The 12,568-nt window shown below is 43.6% G+C and overlaps 2 protein-coding genes across 2 annotated transcripts in view; one reads left to right on the top strand and one right to left on the bottom strand.

Moving 5' to 3' along the window:
• Window positions 1-12,568, top strand: part of ANXA11 (annexin A11) — a 751,397-nt gene that overhangs the window by 657,273 nt on the left and 81,556 nt on the right. The window lies entirely within an intron of this gene.
• CISD1 (CDGSH iron sulfur domain 1) lies at window positions 3,253-12,429 on the bottom strand. The gene is made up of 3 exons (XM_052677648.1): window positions 12,289-12,429; window positions 10,324-10,529; window positions 3,253-5,766 (listed from the first exon to the last, which is right to left on the bottom strand). Exons 1-3 carry the CDS (start codon window positions 12,317-12,319, stop codon window positions 5,677-5,679), a joined length of 327 nt encoding a protein of 108 aa, XP_052533608.1. The 5' UTR covers window positions 12,320-12,429; the 3' UTR covers window positions 3,253-5,676.

Below are 12,568 nucleotides of genomic sequence, written 5' to 3'. Positions count from 1 at the left end.
TGTCATTGGATTTTGGCCCAAATGCTCACACTCTACAGGCATGCTGACCACTGGGTTTTTCGCTGGCACGGCTCACTGCCACTTGTCCTCTGTTAGCCCAAACCACCACTCCTCTACCAGGGCCGTGTGTTCATGGCAAGGTCTGAACAAGAGAAGCAAATCCTGCTGCCCGCAGAGCCACTTCCTGCAGCACGCGGCTGCAGCTTGCATAGCTTCTGGCAGCCAAACAGATTGCAACAGAGATGACAAGGACTGAGTGAACGTGTGCTCCTGATAAAAAACGTCCATCTGCGAAAGCAACACTTGTAGACAGATGAGAGGATCTGTGGCAGTGCTTCTGTCAGCAGGAGGGCCCAGCCTGCTCATAATGTAGACATTGCTGCACCAGCGTGGAAGTTGTAGCCGCGATGAATTTCATCTCTCTTTCACAGCAAAGCACACCCTCTGAAAATATATTAGGGTTTTTAATCCTTTGGTGAATTTATAGTACTTCTATGCTCTTTTCTGTTCTGAAATCTCAATTGTCCTTGTCTGTGGTAACTCCAAAACTCATTGCACTACCCCATTTTCTTTCCTAGCTATCGCCTCTTCACTTTGGCATCAAGTCCCGCAATAGGAGCCTCTCTCATAAATATTTTACTTGGTCGTGACTAATGCAACCTCTCCACCCTAGCAACCAGGTATGCTTGGGGTTTTGCAGTTTGAAAACAGAGCAGTGTTGTCATACAACAGCCTACACTCTCCAGAGATAATACAGAACACTTCAAAAACTACTTTGACATTAATTTGCCACATTTGTGCATTTTCTGGATCATCTTTTCTACAAACTGAGCCACAGCTTTGGATTCTGAGAAATCTGTTTTGTGCTAGAAATTAACAGGTTTTCTAACATAACCTCATACAGCTGCAGACGAGGACTCACAGAGCTCATTCCAATAGTTTCTTCCTTCCTCAAAGTTAGACATTTGTTAATTGTTTGACAACCTTCTGCTGTTGGCAGAAGAACTTCCCTGTGGATCAATGTAAGATAACACACGCATGGGAAAGTAATCCAAACCAAAGCTCCTCGATGCTGAACCTGGAAGTAACTGTCACAGCCCACAGAAGAGATCCTGAAGTCACTGTTGACAGTAATCTGAGATCATCAGCTGAGCGTGGGTCAACAGGCAAAAAAAAGCCAACAAAGTGTTGGGCAACATCAGAAAGAGTGCTGAGAAAGACAAAAGGCATCATTTGGCTGCTCTGTATCGCCTTGGCGTGCCATGTACCAAGTCCAGCTTGTGCACTTGGTCTCTCACAGGAAATGGGAACACACCCTTGATTAATCAGTGCAGATGTTAGAATTAAACCATGATTTGTGATGAGCCTGAATTGGTGAAACATGTTTTTGCTGCCTCCAACCCCAGAAAACAGCAATGAAAGAGATGTAACATAGACATCCTGGGGCAACAAGTTCCACTTCCTTCTGAAATAGTGGCATTAACTCATGTCTTTAGCACTATCTCCTGATCTCATGGATTACAGGTAGCTAAAGATTACCCCTTTTGCCTTTCTAAACAAATACTTTACAAGTACAGCCTTGTATCTCCATCAGGCTGTTGCTCAGGTTTTACAAATGCATGATGGCATTTTACCAGTCGCATCCTCATGCTTTAGGATAACCTCAGTACTGGATTTAAGATGACTAACATGCCAAGAAGTTTAATTCAAGTGCATCTATGTCTTTCCCTAGAGGCTAGTTACATTGCTTCCATCTGCAGTAAAACTGAACACATCTTTATTGACTACACCCACTGCCAACCTGCATTTAAAAAAAAAAAACAACAAAAAACCCTCTTCTATTAAACAGTATTTTGCTCCTTTGGTTTGTCAACAGATTTCAACCCTTACAAAGTCATTTAACCTGCATAGATGCTGGAGCCAAGAAGGGATTGAAAGATCATGACCACGCTGTTGGAAAAGAGCAACCAGAGATTTAATCATTACTGAAGTGTAAGCCTGCTCTGGCCATTGTCTAGAGCAGGAGCGCCAGCTGCGATCACAGTGTTTTATCTATGTATGGTTACACTTGCCAGCTATAGAAAACCATTTGAGAAAAGTTAAGATTTCACAAACAGTTCAAGAGGAGAAAACACAGTAACTAACAGATGTCTGCTTAAGACATGTAACTCCTTGAGCTCCAAGAGCAAGTTCTTGGCTAACAAAACCACTCCGTCACCAAAGCTAAAAAAGAGGCACTTCTGTAGTTTATGTTTCACTCTAATAAGAAGCATAGTGAAATGCAATACACTGCTTTCATTTTAATTTATTGTCTGTTGCTCCAGGAGTTGAAAGAAAAGCCAAATAAGTTAAGAGATGTGTGTGTTCAGAATGGGAAAAGCCAACTGACACAGTTACTTTGCAATGCCAGTGTTTAGCTTCACATCTATCCTGTTATCCTTCCCGCTGTTATAAAATGTTCTGTTTTTGGAGCAAGTGGTGATGCAGCACTGATGGACATTTCAACACCTTCACTAGCTGTATTACACTTAAGGAAAATCCCAGTGCAACTGCTACGTAACTGAATAAAAATCAATCTCACAGACCCCTATTTCTGCTGCTGGTTGCCCCATCACCACCAGAAAGAGGTCCGAATCGCTAAGGTAGCTCCCAGGTTTTCACCTGCAGAGCAGCATTGCCAACGCCAAGCCCCACCAATTACACAGCGTTCGGCTCCTCCTAGCGGAGCAGAGTGTCATCGCAATGCTGGCCTCTGAAATCCACCGAGCTTCATGGTGCTCGAATTACAATGTGCAGGAAGTACCTCATAACCTGTAGCTGCCTTCTCTTCAAGAATTCTGATTCTAAAAACACTTCAGTATTCGGCCATCACACTATTTTGATAAGTCAGAATTAATGGCTACAAAAATCAGTTCTTGGATTTCTTTACTTTTCTAATAAACATGTTGGAAAATAAGGATGTGGAGTAGAAATACGCTTTTACTCTTAGACAAGTTCTTTGCTATTTCTAACTGTGAAAGACTGTGACCATATTTTCAAATAAGAGTTGCCATGTGATGTGAAGATGCACATTTTCAGAGCAATTGCTTGATGGTTTAATCTTGGTGAAAGCATAACCAACAATATTCTCAAGTTTTGTTAAGGAAAGCACTGATTTCAGAGAACACTGGATCAGCCAAGCACTCAGACTATCATGAGATTATAACCTACTCTGCTAGGAAGGCAAAAAAAAAAAATAGTAGTACTTTCCGGTGCTCTTCAAGACTACTGGCAATTTTATTTACTCAAATTCAGGCTTCTCTTTTCATTATTGTGTTCTAACAGCTCACATATACAAGTAGCACAACTTTTAGGTACAGTACAGAAAACTGTATGTGCATCGAAATAAACCATAAACACTTGATGTCAACATTTTTCAATGTGACGCTTCTCCAAAACAAACTCACCAGGATGTAAATCAACAAAGATTCTGCTTCTGCATCTTCTCCTTGCAAGGAAGAAGAGCTTCTCACGGAGCCCACTTTCCTGATGCTCAAGCACCACAAAGTGTTTTCCTGTCCAACAGCAGGAAACAGTCTTATGAATCAGAAGATCCATGAGAGATTTCAGGACTTTGTATCTTAAAACACAAATGCAGTTTTCAGTGAACTTTCATTCCTTCCAAAGAAGCCAGGCTTTACTGCTAACAGGAAGTCTCAGAAGGAAAACCCAACCCAGACACAGGTTTATGATTACAGCAGCACTGGATTACAGCACTACTTACAGCACAAATCTTCCTCGGAACAAACAGCACACCTATGAGAACTCAAACATTACCTTGAGATCAAGATGAGCTCAAATGTGTATATATGAAAAAAATACAGAAATATCCAGTGCCACATTCTAGTAATACAGAGAGAACTTGGTTTTGGATAAACCAAATATATTTGATAATTTAAGATTAAAACAATTTTCCATATGTATCCATACTTGGGCAAGTTAAAAAAAAAAAAAAAACAAAACACCAAAACAGGTACCTTTACAATACAGGGAGAGAAAGATGAGACTAAATGTATTTGACTGCAATTTCTTACAAGAGCAGGTCTCTCAGACAGTAGTTGACTCCACTCAAGTACTCTACATGCAAACCCTCCTTCCTTTAGGTCTGTGCTGCCTACCTACTCTGCTTTCTCTGCCTTCTGCGAAAGTTCAAAGTGCTCAGCTAAGACCTCAGCCTCAGAAATTCTCACACTGAGGACAAGGAAATGATTTTTTTTTTTTGTCTTAACCAGTTGTAGCAAACATGACCTTAACAAAAATACAATTCCTATAGCCCCAATTATCTGGAAGAATCTTTACAGTTAAGATTTCAACTTCTTGAGAAGACATTTTCTCTAGTTTTGAGGTAGCCTTTCTCTCTGTTTTAAGAGCTCAATCTTACACAAGCTGCAATTATGCTTGCAGACCAGGTTTAATACAGAACTGCCCTCCGCCATCACACTCTTTGGGTTTTGCTTTGTAGCCATTTGTATGTTGATAAATCTAAAGCTAATTAAGGAGATGTGGCCATTAATGCAACTGTTAAATAAGGCAGACAAGTGCCATACAAAAGGAGGACGCGAGTCCTCCTTCTCATCCTTCCTTTTCTCCATGTTTCTAACTGTCACCAAAGCCTGTCCAAGTTTGTTCCTTTGGGTAAAAATAGCTGATCCACAAGAGCAGTGAGCCCAGGAAGGCAGGAGCCATTTAAGACACGTAGAGCCTAAGGCCACTTAATAAGGAAAGGTGCGCCTGCTCTCTGTGCAACAGCAGGAAGCATCATCTGGAACCAGCCAGAGCAATGAAGAAGTGGGTGGGGTTTTACTTATTCTTTCAGCTTCTGGAATAAATCAGCATAGCCTCCCCGTCCTGTGGTCTGGGGAAGTGAGCTCCACTGTCAGAGACTGCAAAGGAAACTAAGGCTTTCTAGCAGTAAAAACAACCCTGCAACCCCTCACCCATCACTCCGAGCACTTCATATCCTTCCACTTGTTTATTGAGAAAGCTATCACAGAGATGATCTTCCTAATCCTGCTCTCAATACAGGTCTGCAGTTCTGGTAGTACATTCATGATACCACATGGTAATAGGGTCAAGTTTCAACACTGCTGTAAAATCAAAGGCAAAGTTGTCCCTCAGCCCCATCGTGCTATAAGTATTTTACAATGTCTGTTCCTAATTAGCAATTTTAAATGTGTTTTTTTACAGAGCCCACACAAAACTGTAGTGTAATAGGCCAAATGTGCCATCTGCAGAAAATGCAGCATAATTACAAGTTAAGCTGCATTTTGGCACCACGATTTCTTGCTACTGCGGAACTCTATCCAGCCATGTAACTTGCAAAGCTCTCAGAAACAAGATCTACCTTCTGAATATGACTTCTGCTGAATGGCCTCATACATTCTGTGCGTCAGTTTAGCTTCATATTCAATGAGAGGGTACACACACATTACAGGACAAAAAATTCCAACTATGACTATTCAGTAAATTATGCACTGTAGTGATTAAAACAAGACAAGCCCCAGAAATAATAAACATGCCTGATGTATAAACTACATGGGAAATTCTTCAGTGACACGACAAAGAATTTGTGGTTTCTCCCCCAATTACAAGCAAGCAGAGGATTTGTCATCCATTTTGCAACTTCTACTGTCCAGTCTACGCCTCCTTCCTCTTGATGATCAGAGGCCCAACGTTGTCACCAGTTTCGTCGTTGTGCTGTGTGTGAGAGCCATCACACAGCGGGAACTGGAAGAGAAAGAACAGACACACATTAAAGTGCATATAAAGTACAGTCAGAATTAGGAACCTACACTGAAAGTTCAATGGAACGTCTTCTCATTAAATCTGCTGTGATTGCAGACTTGAACTTTCGCATTTCAGGTGACCCTGAATTTTGGCTGTACACTTAGTTCTGCCCATGTGAGCTCAGAGTGGGCAAGAAGCTTGTCAAAAAACAAAGCAACTCGACTCCACTGCATTTGGTATTCCAGCCTCAGGTCAGCAAAGTGAAAATGCAGGTTACAGTTGAAGGTTAACTCAGACTACGTGAAGTTACTTGCTCCCAACCTTGCCCAACACTCTATTTTCCTGAGCCACAGCCAGGACTGAATGCAGTTACAGAAGTTAAGTGGGGAGAGGAAAAGCAAAAGAATTAGATCCTAAGCTTTTTTCCCCACTCAATTTTCTCAAGTAAAAGGACAGCTTCCTACCTCATCTCTTACTTAAGAGAGACACTGACAGATTAGTCCTGCTACCAGACAGCTAGAGTGGCTGGCCTTCTTTGCTTCATCTGACGTAGCCAGCTTGTCTCACCAGCACAAACATCCATTTGCAAAAGCTGGATTCTACATCAGGATTTTGACCTGACAATGGAAATAAAACACACTTCCTGCTGACATGGTTACTCATCAGGGGCTTATGAGGGTAATACTGAGGAAGTAATTCAAAGAAATGTTTGTTCCATCAACAAAACTGGAACAGCCTGGTCAGAGCAAGACCCAGAGGGACTCCTTTAACCAGCTGTAACTGCCCAGATCCTGGACTGCTTAAAACAACTCTGCTCCTGGACAGCTCTTTTCATACGCAAGAGCCAAAGGATATTCTGTGAAGGAAAGAGAGTTAGATCAGACCCCACCACTTCTCAAGGATATGTCTTCAGGGCTGTGCCCTTTCTGCAGAGGAAGTTCTAGAGACAATCACATACATCATACTGTATTTGTATTCACTTTCTATCGTGTTTGCTTTGGAATAATTGGAATCCAAGTTGGGCATTATTAAGCTCGTGCCCTTAGAACACCAATATTCCCTCACAGTAACCACCAAACCAACTCTGACATTCTGGTGATCCCAATATTCATTGCCCAGTCAAAGTCCTTGATTAAAATTGATGTCAGATCACCCATGCTTAAGAGCCTTCCAAGTATCACATAAAAGCAACATCCCTAAGACAACATACTAGTGAGAAAGAAACGTTCTCAGTACTAAAAATAAAGGCCTGCAGGGTAGGGTGGAAGCAGAGGGAGTGGTGAAAGTTTTGTTTTACCACAGTTACAAAATGTCAAAAGCCGTGCTATAAATGGCAGGTGAATTTTCTAAATTAAGAACCCCCCAGATTTTGGAGAACAATCACATAGGCCAATTCACACAGGAACTTCATTGTCAAATCAGTTATTAGTGACTCACTGAGTAGGTACTGACAGACACTTGGCAGAAATTATACCCTAATTCATAGGATATTCATCAGCTTCTCACCCAAATGTTCCTGGGCCGGCTGTTTCTCCATACAGCACCACAGTCTATCTGCCTTTGCAGAAGCACCTACTCAGCTTACAGAACACACATCTCACACGCCCCAAAAAGACAGGCCCAGGGTCCAGCTGCAGCAATGTCACTTGAAATCTGCAGGTGACAAAGATGGTGGAATTCATAGTCGTTAGCTAGCATCAAAGCGTCTTTAACAGCTACCAACTTTGACAGCTTTGCATCCTCTGGGCCAGCTGATCTCCAAGCTGCTAGCTCCCAGAGGATGGAACACCAGGCACAAAAAAGCAAGCTGCATACAACCCAGAGAACACCGCATTTTTTTTTAGGGCATCTACTTGGTCATCTTCAAGACTGAAGCTGGGCCTGACGCAGCATGTTTATCCTTGTTTAAGATACAGCAGGCTAGCAACAGCGATCAGAGCTCAAGCCCTGAGGGAATTGTGCAGCGGTCTGGATAGCTCAGTTTATTTCCCTTGACACCAAACAAGTTTGTTTCTTCCAATGCTCTGCAGCAGCTCTCAGCCTGCAGACTAACAGTGCTCTGGAAGACACACAGATTGCAGATAATTACAAGTAAACCAATTAAGATGCCCCTCCCCCTCTCCTCAATTAAAAAAGCAGAAGAAAACAGATGCTCTAACTGTAGATGAATTGCTGTCTGGTTTTAAGACAAAACTCTTGCCTCTATACCAATACTTTTTAACAGAGGACTTTTGCATAAAAGTCCAAAAGCAATGCTATGAAGCCCCTGCAAAGCACAATGCTGAATAGGAAAGGGCCATTTAAGAAAAGCCACCTACCACCCACTTTGATAGGCTACTACAACCCAAAGCAGACTTATCTGAAGGTACCCTGTTTCCAATAAATAAATGCTCCCCACAAAGGATCAAGTAAGAAAACCCACACAACTGAGGATTAACTTCTTTTTTTTAAGCTTCTCAAAAACACTCTCCTCATGCAGTCCAACTGTTTCTTCCCAGTACGAAGCCAGCTGGAGTGCACACACACCATCAGCAACTGAAATAACCTGTGGTGCCTAATGCTACAGGTTCCATTAACAGACTCGTGCCTCAGATCAGGCTTAGTCTGCTGAGACAAGCTTACACTGTCAAATAATGCACATTCTAAGAACAGACTCATTATATCATATCCCTCATTTACTTCCTTTTAGCATGAGATTACAGCAGCCTCTGCAGGGCAGTATGTTCCTGAGCTACAACACCCTTCAATGCATGGCAAAATACACTCAACCAGATTCCGATTTCACACAAAAAAAGACAGTATCAGACAATAGCTAGAATAACGGCAAGAGCTGCAACGCAAACCCTACATCCAGACATCCCTTCTATTTTCTAGAGGAGGAGACAGTTAAGTATAAATACCATGCATCAAGTTACAATTTCTTTTATCACAATGTATGGGAACTACCGAGTCACGGCCTGAACCTCTGATTGATCACCTGAGGCGAGCCATGAGTCAGCCAGAGGAGAACAGGTGAAGGCAATTCAGCTGTGCTGTTCTTAGACCTATTTAAGAGCTGGCTACCAGTGGGGAAGGATCTTGTCTGGAGATCCCTCCTTCTGGTGTTTTGTGGTGAGCCCAGCATAAGGGTAAGCCTTCCATTTATTCTCTCTTGTTATCATAGTCCACTTCGCCTAATTCTCTTGTTTATATTGTGATTGTAACATCTTGATCTCCATTGATTATACACACAAGTACTGAACTCCAGTTCAGATGCTACCAATTCCAAATACTTAGCGCAGCTTTTTTTCTCCACCTTTCTCTTTTCTGAAGCTGTAGCATTCAGAGCAACTTCTACTTCTGGCTCTCAGTTGAGATTTAACCCACACATTAGCACCTCGACTTCAAAACAGCTTTTAAATGCGTGCTAGTTGTAAACAGACTACTCACTCCACTTTCTCTCATTACAGAACCCAGAACTAGCACTATCCATGTATTAAGTCGATCTCAATACCATCAAAGGTCTCTCATCTAACTCAGATTTAAAGCTGATCTTAACAGCATTTCTGAAAAGTTAGGTATCATGCTTAACGCTGACGTTAAGCAACTGAGGCATCTTCATATGCAACCAAATTGGACAAACCCACATCTAGATCAGACACTTAATTTTCTAAGTGTGCTAGCATGGTTTCACTGGCTATTCTGTAAGATTAACCACAAAACTATGGGTTGCAAAGACAAATGCTTTAAGTTCATCCGTTTAGATTCTTCAAAAACTTCTGGATTTGCTTTTGGATTACCTCCACCACCACTGGAAACAAACCTGCTGCTGTACTCATTAATGTGGCAAAAGGCATTGCAAACAGCAATAAATGCAGGACAGCACCATGTGCACAAGCAAGGTTCTTCCAAAACCAATTCTGTATTCTCCCCATCCATGTGATTTAGTGGTGAGCTCAAGCATGTCAAGCAACCATTTGACACCAGCTCTGGTATACTAAGAGACTTCTTAATGTCTTGCTTTTCCCTATGCAAACTAGTAGCAAGACATCTTCTGACTGACAAAGTAAGCTTCCAGCTTCACAGAATCGCATAGAATGGCCAGGGTTGGAAGGGACCTCAAAGATCATTAACCTCCAAACCCCCCCACCACATGCAGGGCCACCAACCGCCCCATTTAATATTAGACCAGGCTGCCCAGGGCCCCATCCAACCTGGCCCTCAGGCTATGGTTCCCGGGTTCTCCTTCATCTACTGAAAGACCAAGAATTTTGGATAAACTTCAGTGGCAAAATAATATCTGATATTTATGATTGATTAGTCTGAAGAGTAGCTGTACTCTTCAGTGAAACTGCTGCTTCACACCCACGGAAACATTGTTTTCACTATTAGTGCTGATCTGAAGGTTTCACTCTCCATAAATCTACATAGCTTCAAGGACTGAATTATTGCCACATCTCACTGCAGAATGTGAGCCAATGTGAAAAGAAGCTAGTTTCTGCTAAATGAAGCAGTAAAATGGTTTTACTGAAAAATGAATAAGTTTCCCAGTGCTATTGACGTGCATGTATATCTTACCTTCTTAGATCTCCAGCAACGACAGTACACAGCCTTGTCTCCCAGATCTTCCATATCAAATGCATGAACTACCTTGGGGTTATCCTTCTGGATATGGAGATTCACCATTGCCTTGCAGCATTTGTCTTTAGAGATAAATTTTTTGTAAGCTAGATACCCAACAGCAGCTGCTCCAGCAGCTAAAGAGACTGCAGCAATCCATTCAACTAGAACAAAAAGAAGAAAAAAGACTCAGTTTGCTGACCACAATATTCTATTAAAACTCCTCCCAACAGCGAATGTCTCCATGCTCAAGACAACACCTCTAACATTCAAAGGGATCATTCTGTTCTCCAGGCAAAACACAGCATTTTTTATTTTGACACACATTGAGTTAATCTGCTCTTTTCCACTGACCAGAGCGCTCTCTCACCTCAGTCCCTTCTATATAACAGCGAGGATTAAAGTGGCTGGATGGTTTGTTTGGTTTTTGGTTGGTTGGTTTTTAACTTTTTCTTCATCAACCTGTGATATCAACACTGGAAAGCACAGTGTTTCCAAGCTCAGTTTCTTTGGCTTAAACTGTAAGCCAAAAAAACCTGTTTATTGTTTCAGTTCTAAGAAGCTCACTAAAGACAAACACGCGGCATCAGCAACCCAAACAGATCCCTCCAGAGTACAGGTACTGAGTAAATTTTTTATATAATGCATGCTGCAACTAAAAGAGCTTAACAGGTGTCTGGCAATGGGGAAATTATTTAATTTACTAGCACTCCACAAGGGTAAGAAAAAATCAGCTTAGATTAAAAGTCTGCTTTGGTGGTATGGAAAAGTACATGGATCCAGAAGAATTATATTTAATGGCACAAATTTAACCATGTTAGGTCCTGGCTCTATGAAAGACAGTTGCCAGTAAAGCCACCACTACCTCCCACCTGCACTTTTTTACCCCTCTTGGAATCTCTGATAACTCTGAGGTTTTGCTCAATTGTTATCGTTTCCTTTTGTACAAGGACCTTCCCTACTTTTTGTGGCCTCATGCCAGTATCCTGGACTTTGGCCTAACAGTTCTGGCTACCCTAACAGCACCTGCTTTTTTTTTTTATCCACCACTTCTGTGTGCATGTGTGTTTCTGACATGTATAAAAAGAGTCCAGTTGACTCCATAGACAAAAACATGAGACAGGAATTTAAGTTTTAGCACATTTACACAGCTTAAGAAAACTAGAACAGTCTTCTGCTGGGAATTTCTCTTTTACCCCCCAAAGCCCATACTGCATTAGAAAGATACCAAGCCAGAAGGTCTCACCGGAGCAAGAGACACTACTGCATTGGATCTAGGATAAGGAATCAAAAGCATCTGTCAGCTCTCGATGCTTTCCAAGGGCAGCTCACCATACTGACGCACAAGGGTCTAGATGTAACACTAAGCGCAACCAGTCAAACGCCTGTATTATGAAAGCAGCCCTATAAGACTTGGGAAAGGGGACAGGCAACTTCGCTAAGCGTCTCACTAGGACAGAACGAGATACAGAAATCTTCTGAAGTTCATTCTCTTCGTAAGCAGAGCTTAGTAGCAGAGCAGTGCCACGCAGGACAGGAGGCACCCAGCGGCACTGCTCCCCACACGCACCGCTAACCGCCCGCCGCCCCGAGCCGTTAGGCGGCAGCCCGCGCCTCAGCCGCCAGGCGGAGCCCCGCCCGCTGCTCCCAGCACATCCCGCAGCGCAGAGCAGGCCGCTGCTCCTTCACCGACGCACAGAAGCCACACGAATTGATACCCACGAACCCTCAGAGTCACACCCTGCTCCCACAAACACCACGGTCGTTCACGGAGCCCCCCGCGCCTCGACCCGCGGACCCCTCCCCTTACAGCCAACCCCCTAGGGGACCCCGCCGCCATTTTGTCGGCTAAGCTCTAACGGGCAGGGCGCCACCCCCTCCTCTCCCGCGCAGCCCCTCGGCCCCGCGCGCGCCCGTACCCACCCCGCACGGCGCCATTCTGCCCCAGCCCCATCGCTCCCGCTCCGCAGAGGACGCACGCAGTTCCGCAGCGCGCATGCGCCGCGCCCCGCCCCTTTTGAATGCTTTACGCCCTGAAAGGCGCGGGGGGAGGAGCGACGAAGGCTCGCGGAATCCGCAGCCGTCAAGGCTGATGAGCGGGCGGCGGAGGCGAACACCTCCAGGCCGCAAGGGGGCAGCGGTCGCCGTGCAGTCGCTCTGTTCACCGCCCACGCTACCCAGCGTGCCCCGCGAAAAGCGGACA

The sequence above is a fragment of the Tympanuchus pallidicinctus genome, unplaced genomic scaffold (genome assembly GCF_026119805.1).
Source record: "Tympanuchus pallidicinctus isolate F22 unplaced genomic scaffold, pur_lepc_1.0 scaffold16, whole genome shotgun sequence".
Taxonomy (NCBI): domain Eukaryota; kingdom Metazoa; phylum Chordata; class Aves; order Galliformes; family Phasianidae; genus Tympanuchus; species Tympanuchus pallidicinctus.
The sequence above is the reverse complement of the archived record's forward strand: the minus strand, read 5'-3'. Positions and strand labels throughout refer to the sequence as shown.

Bases quoted from the DNA above. Each gene is read 5' to 3' on its own strand.
- CISD1 (XM_052677648.1), bottom strand. From the start codon at position 12,319: ATGGGGCTGGGGCAGAATGGCGCCGTGCGGG. The intron at 10,530-12,288 runs GTGGGTACGGGC...TTTTTGTTCTAG, and splicing joins GCAGAATGGCGCCGTGCGGG to TTGAATGGATTGCTGCAGTC. The intron at 5,767-10,323 runs GTAAGATATACA...TTTCTCTTCCAG, and splicing joins GTTGCTGGAGATCTAAGAAG to TTCCCGCTGTGTGATGGCTC.